At 37.7% G+C, this 23,117-nt stretch overlaps 1 protein-coding gene across 1 annotated transcript in view; it reads left to right on the top strand.

Moving 5' to 3' along the window:
- Got2 (glutamate oxaloacetate transaminase 2) overlaps positions 1-23,117 on the top strand; it is a 62,319-nt gene that overhangs the window by 14,131 nt on the left and 25,071 nt on the right. The window contains exons 2-3 of the mRNA XM_070090395.1: positions 15,403-15,559; positions 18,157-18,285. Coding sequence (XP_069946496.1) covers positions 15,403-15,559; positions 18,157-18,285 — 286 coding nt within the window. The remainder of the gene's footprint in view (positions 1-15,402; positions 15,560-18,156; positions 18,286-23,117) is intronic.

Raw genomic sequence — 23,117 nt, 5'->3', positions numbered from 1 at the left:
TGTTGTACAGCCACATCAGGAGGAAAACAACAGTCAAGGACCAGGTAATCAGGCTAAGGAAGGAAGGAGGAGAGACAACAAGAAATGACCGTGAAGTATGTGAGGAACTCAACAAGAGATTCAAAGAAGTGTTCACAGAGGAGACAGAAGGGGCTCCAGAAAGACGGAGAGGTGGGGCACACCACCATGTGCTGGACACAGTGCACACAACCGAGGAAGAAGTGAAGAGGCTTCTGAGTGAGCTAGATACCTCAAAGGCAATGGGGCCAGATAACATCTCCCCATGGGTATTGAGAGAGGGAGCAGAGGCACTATGTGTACCCCTAACAACAATATTCAATACATCTATCGAAACAGGGAGATTGCCTGAGGCATGGAAGACAGCAAATGTAGTCCCAATCTTTAAAAAAGGAGACAGACATGAAGCATTAAACTACAGACCAGTGTCACTGACATGTATAGTATGCAAAATCATGGAGAAGAATATCAGGAGAAGAGTGGTGGAACACCTAGAAAGGAACGATCTCATCAACAGCAGCCAACATGGTTTCAGGGACGGGAAATCCTGTGTCACAAACCTACTGGAGTTCTATGATATGGTGACAGCAGTAAGACAAGAGAGAGAGGGGTGGGTGGATTGCATTTTCTTGGACTGCAAGAAGGCGTTTGACACAGTTCCACACAAGAGATTGGTGCAAAAACTGCAGGACCAAGCAGGGATAACAGGGAAGGCACTACAATGGATCAGGGAATACTTGACAGGAAGACAGCAGCGAGTCATGGTACGTGGCGAGGTGTCAGAGTGGGCACCTGTGACCAGCGGGGTCCCACAGGGGTCAGTCCTAGGACCAGTGCTGTTTCTGGTATTTGTGAACGACATGACGGAAGAAATAGACTCTGAGGTGTCCCTGTTTGCAGATGACGTGAAGTTGATGAGAAGAATTCACTCGATCGAAGACCAGGCAGAACTACAAAGGGATCTGGACAGGCTGCAGACCTGGTCCAGCAATTGGCTCCTGGAGTTCAATCCCACCAAGTGCAAAGTCATGAAGATTTGGGAAGGGCAAAGAAGACCGCAGACGGAGTACAGTCTAGGGGGCCAGAGACTACAAACCTCACTCAAGGAAAAAGATCTTGGGGTGAGTATAACACCAGGCACATCTCCTGAAGCGCACATCAACCAAATAACTGCTGCAGCATATGGGCGCCTAGCAAACCTCAGAACAGCATTCCGACATCTTAATAAGGAATCATTCAGGACCCTGTACACCGTGTACGTTAGGCCCATATTGGAGTATGCGGCACCAGTTTGGAACCCACACCTAGCCAAGCACGTAAAGAAACTAGAGAAAGTGCAAAGGTTTGCAACAAGACTAGTCCCAGAGCTAAGAGGTATGTCCTACGAGGAGAGGTTAAGGGAAATCAACCTGACGACACTGGAGGACAGGAGAGATAGGGGGGACATGATAACGACATACAAAATACTGAGGGGAATTGACAAGGTGGACAAAGACAGGATGTTCCAGAGTTTGGACACAGCAACAAGGGGACACAGTTGGAAGCTAAAGACACAGATGAATCACAGGGATGTTAGGAAGTATTTCTTCAGCCACAGAGTAGTCAGTAAGTGGAATAGTTTGGGAAGCGATGTAGTGGAGGCAGGATCCATACATAGCTTTAAGCAGAGGTATGATAAAGCTCACGGCTCGGGGAGAGTGACCTAGTAGCGATCAGTGAAGAGGCGGGGCCAGGAGCTCGGACTCGACCCCCGCAACCTCAACTAGGTGAGTACAACTAGGTGAGTACACACACACACACACACACACACACACACACACACACACACACACACACACACACATATACAACAGGCCTAGTGTCTAATCGACATGTGCCTAGGACAAAATGGTAACTAACACACACACACACACACACACATACACACACACACACACACACATACATTTATTCATTCATTCATTCATTCTCCACTATTTCCTTCATCTGGTGCCCAGCTTTGTGAAACCCTATGATTTGAGCTATAGTTTTAGGTGTTAGACTTCCTTTTACCCATAATCAAACATGTATAGCCCCAAAACCAAAGGGAACACTGGACAAAAGATGGGGTGGATGCGAGACACGTGCAACACTTCCCCTCACCACAGCAGCCACGTGAGCACTAATGAATTACTTTGCAGTGTGGCAGCAGGCCGAGACATCATGCTAACGGCTGCTACCTGCCATAAGGCACTAACAAAAAAAGACCCCCCCGTATGGTAGGCCTTTGATTTTCGTCACGGCATTATGCCAGGGCGCTCACCCAGCATAATGCCGTGACGAGCACTGGTAAGTAGTAGGCTCATTGGGGCACTAAACTAGCAACAAATTATATGGGGTTCAACTGGATGTGGGCATTTGGTTCTCATCTTTCAACAAGAATCACCACCATGACTTCTCTGTAGATGTGTGCATGTGTACAAAGAAGACCACAAATGGAGTACAGACTTCAGCGGGAGGGGGGCAAAGGTTGCAAACCTCACTCAAGGAGAAGGATGTCAGGGTGAGCACCAGCTAAATAACTGCTGCAGCAGATGCATATCTGGCAAGCCTTAAGAATAGCTTTTTGACATCTAAGCAAGTTGTCATTCACGACACTGTACACTGTGTACATCAGGCCTATATTGGAGTGTGCAGCACTTGGTCAAGCAAATCAAGAAATTAGAGTACAGAGGTTTACAACAAGACTAGTCCTGGAACTAAGGGATATGTTATATGAGGAGAGTTTAAGGGAACTTAGCCTGATGACACTGGAGGACTAGGGGGGATGTGATAACAATGTATAAAATACTGAGAGGAACTGACAGTGAATAAGAACAGAAAGTTTGAGAGATGGGGAAACAGAATGTTACCCTCTGGATAATAGTATGGCCCTATAGCTGTGCTATAGGGCCATACTATTATCCAGAGGGCTGAGGAGGGGTTGTTGAGGTGGTTCAGACATGTAGAGAGGATGAAACAAAATAGGATGACTGAGAGTGTATAAATCTAGTGGAAGGAAGGTGGGGTAGGGGTCAACCTAGGAAAGGTTAGGAAGGGGGTAAATGAGGTTTTGTGTAAGAGGGGCTTGGACATCCAGTAAGCATGCATGAGCATGTTAGATAGGAGTGAATGGAGTCAAATGGTTTTTAGGACTTATGCTGTTGGAGTGAGAGCAGGGTAACATTTATGGAGGGATTCAGGGAAATTGGCAGGCCGGACTTGAGTCCTGGAGATGGGAAGTACAGTGCCTGACTCTGAAGGAGAGCTGTTAATGTTGCAGTTTTATGACTTGTGTAAGCGTGCCTCTGGCAAGACAGTGATGGAATGAATGATGGTGAAAGTTTTTCATTTTCATGCCATCCTGCCTTTGTGGGAGACTGCCAATGTGTTAATAATAATAATAAAAAAAGCTGGAAGTTGATAAATTCATGAGTCGTAAGGATGTTAGGTTGTGGAACAATATGGTAGGGGCAGGATCCATACATAGCTTTAAGAAAAGGTATGATAAGTCTGTTGAAGCCAGGAGAGAATAAATCTAGTAGTGACCAGTGAAGAGGCAGGGCCAGAAGCTGAATGACCCTTACAACCACATATAGGTTAATAAAAAACATATGCACACATGCATGGGCTATGACTTGACCCCTGCAACCACAACTAGGTGAGTACACACAAAACACACACCCTACTCCCACCCCATTTCCCTCTCTCCCCCCCTTTATACATGTATATGCCTAACAAAAATAACAAATGTCCATAGTCATACAGAAATATTTGCATCACAGTGTTCAGACTGTTCACTATCACTCTTCTGCACCAGTGTCCCACAGTAGTCAGCCATCAAACTGATTGTCAGGTTTTCCTGATATCCCTTTTCCATGATGGCGATGTCTTGAAGTTCTTCATAGAAACAGCACGTGTTGGAGCAAAATAAGTTCAGCCACCCCAAAATTAGTTACACATTTTTAAACATGAACTGAAACGATTGTTGGTCAGTGTAATTCACATTCATGTGAATTATGTTCCTAGAGGTTCCCACATATTCAGAATCTGCTAATACCACTTAAATTCTGTCAGTATATGGGCTTTTTTGTTTGCTTGAGGGTGTACTATACTGTATCTTTTAAAATATTACTATATTTGTTAGGATACTGTTGACATTCAAAAGAAGAAATGTACAGTATGTATATATAGAAAAAGAGATTTAGGAGTCGGCTAAGTCAATGAACACTCCAATAAGAAGTTGGGTAATTGAAGCATGTGAATGAATTAGGATACAAAGTTAGGATTTTGTAGTAAATTTAATACTGAATTATTTATAATGTCTAATATTAATAAATTAATCTTGTAGCTTACTTTTCAAGGCTAGTTTTGTCCTGTGTGCAGGACAACAAATACAATAACACTAATCACATAATGTACTGTACATAATTTTCCAAGAAAAATAATAGTTGTGAATATCCTTAACATGCCCATTTTGCTTAGCACTAATTTGACTGTATTTTGGCTTACCATTTACTGTATGTTGCTTTAGCTTAACTATTCTGCATTAGGGATATTGATTTGATTTTTTATTTTTTTTTTAAAGACTGGGGATGGGGGGGAAGCTATTGTGATATCCAGTAGGGACTCGAATGATAAATATGGTTTTAATACAAGTGAACCTATGGCATTTTGCTTAACATAAGACACAATGCAGTGGAACCTCGGCTTATGAGTGTCCCAACATACGAGTTTTTCAAGATACAAGCCGTCACTCAGTCAAGTTATGAGCCAACATCTGAGTTACGAGTGAGCTTCCCCCACTTCCCCCTCAACCCACACACCTTGCTTGTTTATCTATGATATCATGCTTTAATTCCATGGACATCATCATCTTTTTCTTCTCAGCACTGTCCTTTGAACTTACTTTCTTAGGACCCATGGTTAGAAAAAAGAAATTTGGCAAAATAACTACAAAATGCAAGCAAAACACGAGAGAAAGGCATCCACGGCAAGGTAAACAGTACACTGAGTTGGCGGCGTTCTGAAGCTCCTCATTATTATTATTATTATTATTATTATTATTATTAATTTAGGGAATTGAAGCTCGCTCATTATTATTATTATTATTATTATTATTATTAATTTAGGGAATTGAAGCTCGCTCATTATTATTATTAATTTAGGGAACTGGAGCACAGATCCAATTCCCTAAATCAAGAGCCCCTCACCAGCATCAAGGTTCCTGACACTGGTGAGGGACTCTTGATCTAGGGAATTGGATCTGTGCTCCAGTTCCCTAAATTAATAATAATAATAATAATAATAATAATAATGAGTGGGCTTCAGTTCCCTAAATTAATAATAATAATAATAATAGTAATTATAATTATAATAATGAGGAGCTTCAGAACACCGACACTAGTTGGCGCAGTGAATGCCAAAACATCCGCTGAGCAGTGGACGCATTTCTCTCATGCTTTACTTGCATTTTGTAGTTATTTTGCCAAATTTCTTTTTTCTAACCATGGGTCCTGAGAAAGTAAGTGCAAAAGACAGTACTGAGACGAAAATGATGATGTCCATGGAATTAAAGCATGAAATCATAGATAAACACAAGCGAGGTGGAGGTGTGGAGGTTGTGGTTGTGAGCCACTGACAGCATACCCTGCTCTGCCTATCTCTTCTCCCAGGTAAATATGTACGTACACTTTATAAAACCAGTTTATTTCTTTACATTCTCTATTATGCTTTTATACAATATTTCTTATTTATAAATACATTGTTTGTGTTTTCCTTATGAAACTAGTGATCTAATGTAGTTAGCCGCACAAACACTATTTTCAGAAGGGGAAGAATGGGAAGATATGGTCAGTGCGGGAGTGGCTGTTTCCACCACCGCTCATCACATAATGATGTATTTTATTTATTCCAGAGTATACATCATGTTTCTGTTATTTACTATATTGTTTATTATGTTATAGTAGATGAATTGTGATAGATAAATAAGCAGTATAGTTGATATTAGCATATTGAAGTATTTTGTCCTGCCTCCCAAAAAGCAGGAATTCCGCTGGAACGGATTAATGGCATTTCAATTAATTTAAATAAGGAAAATTGATTTGATATACAAGCAAATTGAGTCACGAGCTAGGTCATGGAACAGACTAAACTCATAAGTTGAGGTTCCACTGTACTAGCCATTTACTAGCTTTCAGTATTTGCTTTTTTTATTAGATCCACATGTATGTACTTTTAAAATTCCTGTTGATTGATTATTATTCTAATTTGGAAATCTAGTAAACTCAATTCCTAATTTTCATGAGTTTTTTTTTTTTTAAATGATTATACAGTAGTTTAAATTTTATATTTTGCCAGCAGTGTGTCTATTCACTTTTTTTTTTTTTTTTTTTTTTTTTTTTTTTTTTTTTTTTTTTTAGTGTATAGATTTAAGGTGCATCTAACTGCATGATTCCGATTACTTCTGACAAGTGCAAGATATAGTAGCTTTGCATTTCCCTTCAAAATATTTTGTATTGAGTATGGTCTTTATAGCCCTTTACATCAGTAATTAGATGTTAACTTATATTCTATAGAACTGCAAACAATGTTTTTCAATATTTATTTTATTTATTTCATGGGAGGAGTGCTAAACTTGTAGGGGTCAGAGCCTTGGGAAATTGGAGGCAATCAGAGTTAATTCAAGGACAGGAAGGGCTGCTCCAATTTTTGGATCAAGAGCCCATCTGCTTTGAGGCACCTTCCTTGAAGGTTATTTCTTTTAATAGCCATTGAATATGATTTAAGAGATAAAGCTTGCATGTATAAAGTACTAAGTCATGCAGATGTCATTAGTACATACAGTATACCAATGTAATTTGTCATTATATAGTACAACAGTGCAGCTGTAACTAACCCATGGTTGCCAATATTGTGTTGTAAATTTAGTACAGTACTTTGTCACTGGAATGTTGAGGACTGAATTATAGCTGCCTTACTCTTCCTTGGGAAAAATTGCCAAAAGTTGAATATTTCTGCCACTTTGGTGCTTATTTCATGCCACTTCCAGTCTGATATTGAGTAAAATCATTATTATTTCACTAGTATCATCCAGTCTAACAACAAGAAACAGCCAATAAATCCATGAAAACCACCCTAGACAATACCTCAGTCACTGTTTTAACCCAAAGACAAGGCCAAAGGTTAGCTGTTCTCATTATGCACTGCATGAGGGTAGGATTTTTTTTATACTGCACACTCACCACACACCCATTCTCTCATGTCTAGGTCAAAATTTACTTCTCACAGGATATTTGAGGGTGTTATGATTTAGATGTGTTCAGTAAATACACAAGCACCACTGGTTTCAAATGTGTATATTCATGGGAGACAGTGAAAGGGTATACTATATTAATAAATGGGTGAGATCACTGAGTAGCTAACAATTAACCCCTCAAGAGTTACTTTGATGCTAGCAAGGGGCTCTTGGTCTATGGAATTGCTTCTTCTCTCCCTTAACCCTTAAACTGTCCAAACATAGATCTACGTTCGCGTGTGTAGTGCTCAGAACATAGATCTACTTTCATTTTTTTTTACGTGCTTTTTGAATGGAGAAAATTATGGTTGGAGTGCTACACACGTGAACGTTGATCTTCGTTTGGACAGTTTAACCCTTTGACTGTTTTCGACGTATAAATACGTCTTACGAGCCAATGTTTCTGACGTATATATACTCAATAATTCTAGCGGCTTCAAATCAAGTGGGAGAAAGCTGGTAGGCCCACATGTGAGAGAATGGGTCTGTGTGGTCAGTGTGCACCACATAAAAAAAATCCTGCAGCACACATTGCGTAATGAGAAAAAAAAAACTCTGATCGTTTTTTTGAAATAAAACGCCGACTTTGAGGTGTATTTTCGTATAGTATTTATCGTTGTATTTGCGTTTTCATGGTCTTAGTTGATAAAATGGAAAACATATTACAGAAATAGAGATGATTTTCATTACTTTTACGATGAAAACGACCTTGAAACTGAGCTCAAAGTAGCGGAAATGTTCGATTTTTACCAATGTTCAGGAGTAAATAAATCACACCACACGTCCAATACACGTCAACTGGGGAGTCTAATATTCTTTCACTAGTGCACTGATATTATTTATACCATTTTTACAATAATGCAGTCGTCTGCATAACAGTAAATTTTGTATTTTTTTGTATGAATAAAAAATCAAAATAGAAAGCAATAATAATATAAGAGGGGCCTAGAGATGTGACTAATGAACAGAGCATATGTTATTTTAGTGCCACGAATGTCTACCTTGTTTATTCTGGACCCTATTTTGAAATTGGCATCTTTTTTATTTTGCGTGAAATTGGCCAAATTGCCAATTTCTGACCACCATATTGGGTAGTCCAAATTAGTAAATGGGAGGTTTCTTGTACTCAGCTGATAGATAAAATGGAGTTCTAAAGAAATAGCTATGAGTTTGGTCAACTGGAGCAATGGAATTGGCTGAAAATTGGGCTCAAAGTCGGCGAAATCGCCGATACGCACATGTCGCCGAGACCGCTAACTTCGCGGGAGCATAATTCCACGAGTTTTCGACCAAATTTCGAACTTTTGGTGTCATTACCATCGGGAAAAGATTCTCTATCATTTCATAAGAAAAAATAATTTTTTTTTTTTTTCAAAAATTGAGCGACATAGAATGACAGTTTCAGAGAGGGGCCTGAAACAGTCAAAGGGTTAAGGATTAATTATTATTATTATTATTATTAATTTTTTTAAAACACTAGCCATCTCCCACTGAGGCAGAGTGACTCGAAAAGCAAAAAAAAAAAAAAAAAGTTCTTTTAATTTTTTCTTCCTTTTACATTTTGTAATTTACACAGGAGAAGAGTTTACTAGCATCTTGCTCCTGGCATTTTAGTTGCCTCTTATGACATTCATAGCTAATTGTTAATTGTTATTAATTTTTATTGTGTAAGTACTGTTTATTTATTTATTTATTTATTTACAATTTGAGCACACATACAGAGGTACAAAAAAATACAGGTAAGAGCAGCATGCCAAAGCCACTTATACTATGCATAGCATTACGGGCTGGCTTAAAATTAACTTAAGATTAACTAAGCAATGATGAAATCAGTGATAAAACATTAATGTAAACAGATTACTATAAAGCACAAATGAGTATTACAAAGACAGGTCATATGGTTGCATGCATTGTTGTACATTCAGTAGAATGGAGTATTCTGTTAGGTAGTGTAATTAAAAAATAATAAAGTTAGATTGGGTTTTAGGTTTAACATTTATGTGATATAATTGTGAGAAACATTTAAGATATACAATTTATAAGGTTCAGTTATTCAGTATTTATTTGGTTTTGAGTGAGTAAGTGATCTTTGAGAAGAGACTTGATCTTATAAACAGGTAGTGTTTCTTTTATATTTACAGGTAATGAATTCCAGATTTTAGGGCCTTTTATGTGCATTGAGTTTTTGCATAGTGTGAGATGGACACGAGGAACATCAAAGAGTGATCTGTGCCTTGTGTTATGGTCATGTGTTCTGTTGAGGTTGGCAAGGAGATGTTTGAGGGGAGGGTTAATATCAGAGTTAAGTGTTCTATGTATGTAATAGGTGCAGTAATAAGTATGGATGTTTTGTATGGTGAGTAGGTTTAGTGTATTGAATATTGGTGGAGTGTGCTGCCTGTAGTGAGAATTTGTTATCATTCTAACTGCAGCCTTTTGTTGGGTAATTAGTGGTCTGAGATGGTTACTTGTTGTTGAGCCCCATGCACAAATTCCATAGGTGAGATAGGGGTAAATAAGAGAGTGATATAGGGCCAGGAGGGCTGACTGTGGAGCATAGTACCGTATCTTCGATAGTATGCCTACAGTCTTGGAAATTTTCTTAGAAATTTGTTGTATATGTGTATGAAATTTGAGTCTATTATCAAGGTGGATTCCTAAGAATTTTCCCTCTGTTAGCTTTGTGATAGGTGATCCATTTATCATTATGTTAAGAGGGACATCTGTAGCTCTGTTACCAAACTGAATGAAGTAGGTTTTGTCAATGTTTAGTGTAAGTTTGTTAGTCCTCATCCAGGTAGATATTTTCTGTAATTCGGTATTTACAGTATTGGCTAGCGTGACTGGGCTCGGGTGGGAGAAGACGTATGTAGTGTCATCTGCAAATAGTGTGGGTTTGAGTAATTGCGAAGCATTTGGTAGGTCATTTATGTATAGGAGAAAGAGAAGAGGGCCAAGGACACTTCCCTGTGGGACACCAACTGTAATTGGTTGTGCAGAAGAGTTTGCCCCATTTGCATACACATATTGGCTTCTGTTGCTGAGGTATGACTTGAGGTAGTTGAGGGAGTGCCCTCTAATACCATAGTGTAACAATTTTACGTGGAGCAAGTCATGGTCAACTGTATCAAAAGCTTTACGTAAGTCAATGAAGATCCCCAGTGGGACTTCTTTTTTCTCTATTGCAGTGTATATATGTTCTAGCATGTGTATAATAGCATCATTAGTGTTTTTATTAGGCCTGAATCCAAATTGGCAGGGGTTGAGTATAGTATATTTTGGGAGATAAGGTAGGAGTAGATTCGTTTATGAATTAATTTTTCGAAGATTTTTGAGAGAGGGTGTAAGTTGGATATTGGCCTATAGTTATTCAACTCTGTTTGGTCTCCTCCTTTGTGGATCAGGGTGACCCTTGCTATTTTGAGTACTGTAGGGAAGGTGGAGGATTCAATGGATTTGTTAAAGAGTGTTGCAATGATTGGTGATAGCACTTGTGACACTTTTTTGTATATAAAGGGTGGTAAGGTATTTAAATCTCCTGCCTTGTTTTTTAGTGTGTTGATAATAAGGGAGACTTCGTATGGGTTAGTCGGAGCTAGGAACAGTGTGTTCGGGTAGTTGCCGGTGAGGTAGTCATTTGGTGGGGTATCTGAGCTTGGGATTTTATTGGCAAGGTTTTGTCCTATAGTGGAGAAGAAATCATTGAGTCTGTTTGCTGTTTCTGTTGGTGGGAGTTGGGGTTCATCTGATTTTGCTAATTTTATTTCGCTATTTCGTGATATCTTTTTTGTTCCCAGAATTTCTGATAGGGTTTTCCAGGTCTTTTTTATATCACCTCATAAGTTGGATAATCTGTTCTCATAATACAATTTTTTGCCCTTCTTATCAGGCTGGTTAGGATTGACGAGTAACGTTTTATTTGGTCTCTGGTTATGTGACCCATTCTGTACTGTTTTTCATATTGGTGTTTTGTATTTATGGATTTGAGAATGCTGGGTGTTAGCCAGGGACTGTTCAGTCTCTTAGCTGTCATCTGTTTAGTTTTTTAGGGCAGTGCTTGTTATAGAGGTATTGGGTCTTTTTTAGAAAATTTTTAATACATTCGTCAATATCTGTATAGATTTCTAGCTCAGTGTGCCAGTCAATGTTTGCTACTGCTGTTGTGAAGTTATTAATGGCTGCCTCATTGTGAAGTCTGAAGGTGACTTTAGTAGTGTCTTGGGGTAATTTACCAAGAGTTGTTATGAGGAAAGTAGGGTAGTGGTCTGTGGTATTATCTGTAATTATGCCTGATTTTAAAGGGGATATGGTGTTGGTCCAGATGTGGTCAAGTAGGGAAACACTAGTCTCTGTAACTCTTGTAGGTTTTGTTACTGTTGGTAGCAACATACAGTTACTCATTGTGTTTGTGAATTCAGTAACGTGTGGGTCCTGGTCTTGCAGGAGATTTATATTGAAGTCACCTGAGAGTAGTAAGTGATCTTTGTTCATGCGTGCATCAGTTATCATACTTCCTAGGTTTTGACTAAATTGGCTAATGTTTGACTGTGGAACTCTGTAGATGTTTATCAATGTGAGAGGTTTTTGTAGGTATTTGGATTTGAATTTGGCTATTATATATTCCCCATGTTCATCCCTTGTGCAAGTATTAGTGATACATTCTAGTTGGTCTGAGTAGTATATGGCTGTGCCACCCCCTTGTTGGTCTGGCCTACAGTTGTGTATGGCTGTGTAACCAGGAATGGCATAGACATCTGTAGTATCAGGCTTTAGCCAGGTTTCAGTTAGTGTAATGATGGACATATTGGCATGTAAGGAATTTAGTAATGCTATGAGGTCATCGTAATGCTTGCTTAAAGATCTGATATTGTAGTTAAAGATAGTTATGTTGTTGGCACTGAGAAGTGCCTTTGATTGTTCTGCAGTGTATTAATTACAGTAACTGTTTGATTCATTTAAGTCATTAAATAAGAGGTTGGTGTCAGGATCAATGCTTGTAATCATAAGATTTGTAGTGAATCTATAGTTAGAATTAAGTATAAAACAAAGTAAATAGTCTTAAGCTAAAAAATAGCACCTGAATTATTTAACAAATGTAAAATAATGAGCTAAGGTAGTTTTTTTTTAAGCTAAAATAAAGGAGACAATATAAAAGGGACTAATACAAATAAAGTGATGATCAAATAATGGAGCTTGGGAATATGATAGTAGGTAGTACTATAAAGGTAATTCTTTAAAGTTAGAATTATAGTATAAAATTATAATATAAAAGGGACTAATATAAGTTGTGGTGAACAATAAAGTGGTAATCAAATAAATGAGCTTTGGAATATAATGGCAAAATTGTGAACTTATTCTACTTTAGCACCTTGATTATTTTAACAATTGTGAATATATAAACTAGGGTAGTTATATAAAGCTAAAATAAAGGAGAAAATATATAAGGGACTAAAATTAAGTAATGGTAAACAAAGTTAAATGGACAGATGGTCACTATGAAATAATATTGGTTTAGGAGTAAGATCCGATTTGTAATATTAAATAAATTGAGCAGTTTATTGCACAATAAAAGTAAAAAAAATGAGGTAGTTGGTACTAGCTAGCAAAAGATAGTTTTGGTACTTGCAAAAAAGTAATTGGAATATACACTAATTGCATACACAATGAAAAGTGACTAAAAAACAAGTAGTGATAAACAAAATTAAATGGACAGGTAAGAATAATGAATATTATTAATTTGGAGTAAGATTTGACTTGTAATTTAAAATTATGAGCAATTAATAGCAGTAAGAAAGAAGTATAGAGTATTGGAGGTAGTTGGCATTAGCTAGTGATGAAAATTAATAAAAATAATAATGTACAATATAATAGTAACGTACACTATATGCACCACACGTATATATGTATTAAGGGCACTTATCTAATCTGTTACAGAAATGTCAGCTTTTCTAAGGAAGGTAGAGAAATCATGTTCGTTTGAGATGGTATATTGTTGTCCTGTTGATGTTTTCCTTACTAGTATTTTCCCATCTCGCATGAAACACTGATGTATTTTGTTTTCCTGTTTAAGTTTTCTCAGCCTGAACAGAAGGTTTTGACGTTTTTTTGTTAGACACTCATTTATGTACACTCCATTTTTCATTGTAATTGCTGATTTAATTAGGTCCTTTCTTTTATCGTATGAATGAAGTCGGATCATTATACTGTGTTTACTTCCTGGTTTTCCTAGCAAACGTGTTTCTTTGATTTCATTGTTTTGCACGATGACTTGTACGTGGTTCTGTATTATCCTGATAGCAGTTTCTTTGCACTGTGCTTGTGTTATGTCACTTGGAATGTGTGGACTGTTTATTATAACTGCATCAGACAACTTATCTTGTTCAGTTTTGTCGTCTTGGAAATCGAGGTATTCATTTAGTCGAGTGTGCATGTTCTGATTCCAGTCCTTGATTGCTTCTTCAACCTTCATATTTATTGTTGTTATTTGCTCAGTGTGACTGGCTATAGCTGCTTTTAGAGTATTTTCTGTGTCAACACTTCCCAATGTAATCTTCTCTTCAAGGTTTTGGATCTTATTCTCGAGGTGGGTTATCTTGGATTCTCGTCGCTTGAGTGTTGCTTTGATATCTTTGATTTCATTTTCTAGTGCAACGATGTAGTCCTTGATATTGTCAGGAATAATCATACCCGAGTTATCATGGATGAATCCTTTGAAGGGAGTGGAGTTGGAGGGAGAGTCAGCCATGTTTGTTGTTGTTGTTGTTGTTCCCTGGGTGGCGGTGGTGAGGGGGGTTGATGATACACCGGCGTCCTGCTGGGTAGACAAGTTGAGTTCTAGGGTCCTTGCTTTTATTCTTTTATTACTGGTGTTGTTTCTTCTGCGATATCCTTTCATAGTATCACTGAAGTAGATACTGTGTAGCAATGGAGGAGAAGGCTTGTTTTCTCGGAGCTTGGGTTAAGTGGTTGTCTGGCAGTGGAGGCAGTGTTTGGGTTAGCAGGGCTGTCTTCCTTAGATCTTCTAATTTTGTCAAGATTTGGGTTACATTCTTAGTATTCTTGGGTCATGTTGTGGTCTACGTGGGTTCATGTAGTTGAACTTTCACTTAGGCCATCACAAGTTTTGATGAGCGATGTTTTTTTGAGAAAGAAGAGCTGGTAGGATACCGTTGCTGCCGCTGCCGCTGCCGCTGCTGTAGTAATACTGTAGTAATACTATTAGTATCAGTAGTAAGGGACAGTAATATACTTCAAATATTCATGTACACTGCCTTTTTTTTTTTTTAGGGATGGGGTGGGGGGTACTTGGGAGAGGTAAATACCATCATTGGCACATGCTAGATTGCCAGTATGCCTAATGCTCACCCTCTGATTTCAGGTGCAAACTCTACATTGTAGACTGAAATTATCAATGCAACTTCTTGAAATATTGTAGGTTGAGTAATAAGGATATTATTTTATAATTCCATACAATGCTAATGAATATTGTATTCTGTTAATACTGTATCGAAAGTTTTATTACCATTTAGGAAATATCTCAAATTCTTGGCGAAAACAGCATCAAATGCATGAAAGCTGGACAGAGGTTTTTTTTCCTTTTCCGTGTGCATCAATTTGCCTTGTATTCTGTATGGAAAAATAACATTGATGGAACCAATAATGGCATGTAAGTTTGAGGATGTTTTTCCTTTAAAGCAGTACAGCATATACTGTAGCCTTTCAGTGTATGTATAGGCATGCAAGGGTTTATGAAATAGATGCAGTAGTTTAAGCCGTCACCCATTTATTCTTGAAAGTACAGCCACAGATGCTTTGTTTTTAATGACATAATGATGAAGTGCATTATAATTAATACTACATCAGTAATGTAAAATATGCGAGTTTTAGGACTGGCTCACCATGGATTCATATCCTGCTCATTTATGAGATTTTTCTTGTGGTTTGTTGAAGTTTCTTAAAGTATACTTGCAGTAGAAAGATCCACATTCTTTTGTAGTGGAGGTATATATGCCTGAAATTTAAGTAATACTGGACTATTTATTAATTTGTATTTGGTATATTGTATATAGTTCCTGGTGGAGTGGGGTAGAAATGGGTCCCCCTGATGCCATCCTTGGTGTGACTGAAGCCTTTAAAAAAGATACAAATCCTAAGAAGATGAACCTTGGTGTGGGGGCTTATCGTGATGATAATGGGAAGCCATATATTCTACCCTCCGTCAGGAAGGTGAGTTGGAGTAATGTAAACCTCTGTTAGACAAAACTATAATACACCAATTTTTTTTTTTTTTAAATTCCTGACATTATTGTTTCAGATATAAAAGGTGCATTTAACTTCATAACCCAAGGGTAAGCAATATGTGGCCTGCAGCCCAAATTTGGCCCATCATTGCATGTATCAGTAGGAAAGTTTTTCTTTTTTTATCAGTGTGGCAAAAAGGCACTGAAAACAGCAAGTCTAGCTAATCACCCACTGACCTGGCTTTGGGGACACCCCAAGTACAGTAATCCAAAGAATTAGGCAAAGAGAAGTCACTAAATCCTCACCTGAGACACTTATTCTCAACCTTACAACAATGACTGCCACACCCACACCTCAGTAGCATTTCCACTGACCTGGAAGTCCAGCACTAATACTGGCAAGGCTCAGTCTTCTCTCTGTTTCTCACTGAAGTAGATACAGCTAGGTGATGCATTTATTTACTAAAAACTTGTGTACTGGGTGTTAAAATTGACTTTGTATCCTGTAGTTACACATACAAGGCTTTATTTTGTGCTAATGTTATGCATTTTCATCTATATTAAGTGTATCCCATGAAGTGTACCACCTTTAATGAAGTATCCCACCAGCCAAAATAATTACCCACCCTTTACATAATCAGTTTGCCAGAACCGAGTTCTGAAGGCGGGAAGTGCCGTGCCTTCACTCTGGGGTGATAGGAGTGGATGTTACAGTTCAGAGGGTCATTAGAAGTGTAATGTCCAGTCCCTTCTGGCAAGACAGCTATTGTATTACAGTAAATGAGTTTGTTACCCTACCTTGCTGAGCAGTGGCAAGAGTAGTAAGAAAGTACATACAGTAGACCCTCATATTACACGGATTTATTTGGCACGTTTTGATTATTACACTGTTGAAATATTGGCAATTTTATACAACACTTCGTAAAATTAACACGATTCGGTTTGTGAGGGGGGGGAATTTTGAGCGTTGCCCATGGGATATTTCCTTAGCTTATGCTGCCGCCTGGCTGTGGGTGAGACCACTGTCTCCGCAGGGCTGCACTGGGCTTCAAGGCAGTGAAGGATCACTTCGCCTTGCTCCTTTGCAGTAATGCGTTAGGTGATTTCAAGTGTAAGCCCATGGTTATTGACAGCTCTAAGAATCCTCGTGCTTTGAAAGTTGTAGATGAAAACGCCTTACCAGTAATTTGGAGGTCAAACCAGTCAGCATGGATGACAGAGGAAATATTTATTGACTGGTTTAAGCATCACTTTATTCGTGAAGTAAAGTTTTACCTGCACAGCAAGAACCTGGCATTCAAGGTTTTCTTCATTCTTGATAATTCCCATACTCATCCAGAAGCTTTGCTGGATGTGACCCCATGTGTAAAAGTTGTATTTTTACCTCTAAATACAACATCTTTAATACAAACACTGGATCGGGGAGTTAAGTCATTCAAGTGTAACTACATAAGAAAAATGATGAAAAAACTAGTTGAGTCAATTGACTCTTGACTCTAACCTGGCAATACCAAGCTTCTGGAAATAATGTGTAATGTACTGCATGGTAAAAGAAGCCAGAGATCCGTTACAGAATTTATGCACACTCCAGTACAACCATCGACTTTAGTACCAGAACCTCAACCATCCACTTCTGCCAACAACCGTCCACCTTAGCCCAATAGGGCCACACCATGCATCCCCACTCTCTTCACAATCATTGATATATACCAGCAACCACAATTTAAGGTAAATAATATTTCTGTTGAATTTGTGGTCTTAAGCAACAAAAACATTACCATTTTTATTTTTGTAAAATCTGGATGTCTAAAAAAAAGTTTTGGCTTGGGGGGGGAGGGGGCAGGAATGTAACTTAACCCTATTTTTCCAATAACTTCTTCAGTTTATATAACACACTTATTAACACAGAATTTTCAGCAACGTAACTACTGTGTAATATGAGGGTCTACTATATAAAAAATATAAAGATGTAGAAAATATTTTTTTTTTTTTTCAGAATTGTTTTTTTGGAATCCTAATTATTTAAAGCATAATTTGATGTTTTCCTTTGGTGGCAAAGTTTGCCTATAAAGGTATGCAATTGTCAAAGATGTGATTACTGCAATGTACTGTGTTTCAGCATTGTTAATGTCGGTCAAAATATGGCCCAGAGAGGAAATTGTAGTTGAATGATTTTGAACTAGATGGCTGGAGAGATGAATGAGCAGATTATATAAATTATACAAAAAATTTTTGTTAAATCTTAAAATGCTACAAGATATGAAACATTAATAAGCTAATAAAAAATCTGGAGAATATTAATAATTTTTTTTATACATGTATGATTATATTATTGTGACCACGAACGAGTGGTATTGATCAATAACAACACTGCACTAGCCAAGGACTCGAACCCATGCTGCTTTGGCCTACCTCATGGTGGGCAAAAACACATGGATAAGGGCGTCATGTGTTTTCGCCCACCATGAGACAGGCCAAAGCAGCATGGGTTCGAGTCCTTGGCTAGTGCAGTGTTGTTATTGATGTATGATTATATGTATCTTATAAGGAATTTTCAATATGTGTTTGGTGGTTTTATTTCAGGCTGAGGAATTGATTATTAGCCAGAAGTTAGACCATGAGTATTTGCCCATCTCTGGTAGTGCAGAGTTCTGCAAAAAAGCCATTGGTTTGGCCCTTGGTGAAGACAACCCAGTTATCACTGATGGATTAGTAAGTTCCTATTTTTAATTTTCTTTTTTCTTCTGTTAGTTACTGGCAGATCATTGTTATATTATCCTATGTTATCCACAACATCCATTTTGTTTATAGTAACAGTACAGATGACTGCAGAGGTACATTAAACAATTTTTTTTTATTTTTCTCTACCTACATTGATGTTATCAGTTTAAATATTCATCAAGTAGAAATGCTGCTCTACTTGTGTGATAATTTCATATTCATTTCTCAAACTTCAGAATTGTACACTTTAATATTGCAACTTTATCATTTTCAAATGCCGGTAGATTGCTGGTAGTTGGTTTACAATTTCCTCTAAATTATAAAAATTTAGAACTTTTTCTAATGAATTTGTATGCTAAATACCTGCTGTATATGTTTATCTAGCCAGTAGATTCCAGTAGGTGTTGATAACTGTGTTAACATTAGGTCTTAAGAGGTTTTATCCCAGGAGAGAAACACAACTAAGAGGTTTCGAAATGAACTAAGGTAGAATAACTGTTCTTTGCCTGTAAAGATGAACCTTTTAAGAAAAATTCTTCATAACCTAACATGTTTGTATTATTCAGAACCTTGAATTAGTTAATATTGTTAACCCTTTGGGGGTTTCGGACGTACTAGTACGGCTTACGACCCAGGATTTTTGACGTACTAGTACGCCTAAATTCTAGCGCCCTCAAATCTAGTGAGAGAAAGCTGGTAGGCCTACATATGAAAGAATGGGTCTGTGGTCAGCGTGCGCAGTATAAAAAAATCCTGCAGCACACAGTGCGTAATGAGAAAAAAAAAACTAACCATGTTTTTGGATTAAAACAGCGACTTTGCACTGTATTTTCGTATGGTATTTATTGTTGTATTCAAGTTTTCTTAATCTCATTTTATAGAATTGAAGACATATTACAGAAATTGAGAGGATTTTGACTGGTTTTACAATGAAAAGTACCTTGAAATTGAGCTTAAAGTAGCAGAATTGTTCAATTTTTACCAAAGTTCAAAAGTAAACAAATCATGCCAAGCATCCAATATTGGCACATCAACTGGCGAGTCTAATATTCTTTCACAAGTGCGCTGATATTATTTATACCATTTCTACACTAATGCAGTAATCGCATGACAGTAAATCTTTTTTTTTTTCTTGTAAGAATAAAAATACAAAGTGGAAAGCCAAAGAAATATAAGAGGGGCCTGGGGATTTGACTAATGAACAGAGAACTTGTTATTTTAGTGCCAGGAATGTATTTCTTGTTTATTCTGGACCCTATTCAGAAATTGGCATCTTTTGAAATTTGTGCGAGATTGGCAAAATTGCTAAATTCTGACCACTTTATTGGATAGTTGAAATCGGTAAATGAGTGGTTTCTTGTACTCATTTGATAGAAAAAATGGAGTTCTAGCGAAATAGTTATGATTTGTGTCGACTAGTACACTGGAATTGGCCGAAAATAGGGCTCAAAGTAGGCAAAATCGCCGATGCGTAAACATCGTCGAGACCGCTAACTTCGCAAGAGCATAATTCTGTAAGTTTTCCATCAAATTTCATACTTTTGGTGTCATTATGATAGGGAAAAGATTCTCTATCTTTTCATAAGTTTTTTTTTTTTTTTTTTTTTTTTTTTTTTTTTTTTTTTTTTTTTTTTTTTTTTTTTTTTTTTTTTTAATTTGGTCAACCCTGAGAACAAGTCTGAGATGACCTGCCGACCCTCAAAGGGTTAAAACCCGATTTGAACAAAAGACCAGCCATAATTTGAAATTTACTTTTTTTTTAAGCTTCGCTTTGCAGAAGAAATAGTGTCCAGTCAGTAATGTAACAAATACTGTAGATAAATTATACTTACATTTCATTGTTAAAGTTCTGTCAAAATTCCGGGCCGTTTCTCACTTCACTCTTTTAGTCATAAAGAGGCCAGTCACAATGTACATTAGCACTTTAATACACATCATTCACATGACTGATTTAGAAAAAGGGGTGTAAGTCATATGTGCATTTAATGTATGGAATCTGAATGAGGTGCACTTTAGCAACTTAAAGGGACAGGAAACAAAGCCAAGTGAAAGTATGGATAATTTTCATATGGAGAGAAAAAAAAAGTGTAGAAGGTTGGGAGTGCCTCATAACTGAGATAATTTAATTAGTGTTTCTCTAGTGCAACCTTAGTCCAAGGAATTGGAGCCTCCTCCCTTTCCGTGGTATGGAAGCTCTGCTCCTCCATATTTTATTAATACATTGATGAGAAACTAACACTTTCCTATTATATATATATATATATATATATATTGCAGTAGGAGTAACAATAATGTTGAAGGATAAGTTATGGCAGGAAAAGAGGGACTATAAATGTATTACTTCAAGGATTATGTGGAGTAAAATAAAGGTTGGATGTGAAAAGTGGGTTATAGTAAGCATATATGCACCTGGAGAAGAGAGAAGTGTAGAGGAGAGAGAGAGAGATTTTGGGAAATGTTGAGTGAATGCATGGGGAGTTTTGAACCAAGTGTGAGAGTAATGGCGGTTGGGATTTCAATGCTAAAGTGGGCAAAAATGTTGTGGAGGGAGTAGTGGGTAAATTTGGGGTGCCAGGGGTAAATGAAAATGGGGAGCCTTTAATTGAGCTATGTGTAGAAAGAGGTTTAGTAATAAGTAATACATACTTTATGAAGAAGAGGATAAATATACAAGGTATGATACAGCACGTAATGAAAGTAGTTTGTTAGATTATGTATTGGTGGATAAAAGGTTGATGGGTAGGCTCCAGGATGTACACATTTACAGAGGGGCAACTGACATATAGGATCATTATTTAGTTGTAGCTACAGTTAGAGTAAGAGGTAGGTGGGAAAAGAGGAAAATGGCAACAAGAAGTAAGAGGGAGGTGAGAGTGTATAAACTAAGGGAGGAGGAAGTTTGGGTGAGATATAAGCATCTATTGGCAGAAAGGTGGACTGGTGCAAGTATGAGCAGTGGGAGGGGGGGGTTGAAGAGGGCTAGAATAGTTTTAAAAATGCAGTATTAGAATGTGGGGCAGAAGTTTGTGGTTATAGGAGGGTGGGTGCAGGAGGAAAGAGGAGTGATTGGTGGAATGATGAAGTAAAGGTTGTGATAAAAGAGAAAAAGTTAGCTTATGAGAGGTTTTTACAAAGCAGAAGTGTTATAAGAAGAGTACAATATATGGAGAGTAAAAGAAAGGTGAAGAGAGTGGTGAGAGAGTGCAAAAGAAGAGCAGACCATAGAGTCAGAAAGGCACTGTCAAGAAATTTTAATGAAAATAAGAAAAAAATTCTTGGAGTGAGTTAAACAAGTTAAGAAAGCCTAGGGAACAAGTGGATTTGTCAGTTAAAAACAGAGTAGGGGAGTTAGTAGATGGGGAGAGGGAGGTTTTGGGTAGATGGCGAGAATATTTTGAGGAACTTTTAAATGTCAACGAAGAAAGGGAGGCGGTAATTTCATGCACAGGACAGGGAGGTATACCATCTTTTAGGAGTGAAGAAGAACAGGATGTGAGTGTGCATTACGTAGAATGAAAGGGGGTAAAGCAGCTGGAACTGACGGGATCATGACAGAAATGTTAAAAGCAGGGCGGGATATAGTGTTGGAGTGGTTGATATTTTTGTTTAATAAATGTATGAAAGAGGGGAAGCTACCTAGAGATTGGCGGAGAGTATGTATAGTCCCTTTATATAAAGGGAAGGGGGACAAAAGAGATTGTAAAAATTATAGAGGAATAAGTTTACTGAATTGTCCTGCCAAGTGAGTGTAAAACAGAATCCTGTATTTGTTTTACATGATGGTAGGATTGCTGGTGTCTTTATTCTGTCACTTAAACATGTAAAATTTCAGGTACGTCTTGCTACTTCTACTGACACTTAGGTCACACTACACATCCATGTACAAGCATATATATACACACCCCTCTGGGTTTTCTTCTATTTTCTTTCTAGTTCTTGGTCTTGTTTATTTCCTCTTATCTCCATGGGGAAGTGGAACAGAATTCTTCCTCTGTAAGCCATGCGTGTTGTAAGAGGCGACTAAAATGCCGGGAGTAAGGGGCTAGTAACCTCTTCTCCTGTATATACAATGTATTACTAAATGTAAAAGGAGAAACTTTCGTTTTTCCTTTTGAGCCACCCCGCCTCGGTGGGATACAGCCGGTGTGTTGAAAGAAAGAAAGAAAGAAAGAAGTTTACTGAGTATACCAGGAAAAGTGTACAGTAGGGTTATAATTGAAAGAATTAGAGGTAAGACAGAATGTAGGATTGCGGATGAGCAAGGAGGTTTTAGAGTAGGTAGGGGATGTGTAGATCAAGTGTTTACATTGAAGCATATATGTGAACAGTATTTAGATAAAGGTAGGGAGTTTTTATTGCATTTATGGATTTAGAAAAGGCATATGATAGTGGATAGGGGAGCAATGTGGCAGATGTTGCAAGTATATGGAATAGGTGGTAAGTTACTAAATGCTGTAAAGAGAAACCATACCACGGGCGGGGATAGAACCCGTTTGTTTGCAATCGTGTCATTACGATTTCGTGAGTGCTGTAAAGAGTTTTTATGAGGATAGTGAGGCTCAGGTTAGGGTGTGTAGAAGAGAGATAGACTACGTCCTGGTAAAAGTAGGTCTTAGATAGGGATGTGTAATGTCACCATGGCTGTTTAATATATTTATAGATAGGGTTGTAAAAGAAGTAAATGCTAGGGTGTTCGGGAGAGGGGTGGGATTAAATTGTGGGGAATCAAATACAAAATGGGAATTGACACAGTTGCTTTTAGCTGATGATACTGTGCTTATGGGAGATTCTAAAGAAAAATTGCAAAGGTTAGTGGATGAGTT

The sequence above is a fragment of the Cherax quadricarinatus genome, chromosome 31 (assembly GCF_038502225.1).
Source record: "Cherax quadricarinatus isolate ZL_2023a chromosome 31, ASM3850222v1, whole genome shotgun sequence".
Classification (NCBI taxonomy): domain Eukaryota; kingdom Metazoa; phylum Arthropoda; class Malacostraca; order Decapoda; family Parastacidae; genus Cherax; species Cherax quadricarinatus.
Note: the sequence above shows the minus strand (reverse complement) of the source record. Positions and strands in the feature narration are given on the sequence as shown.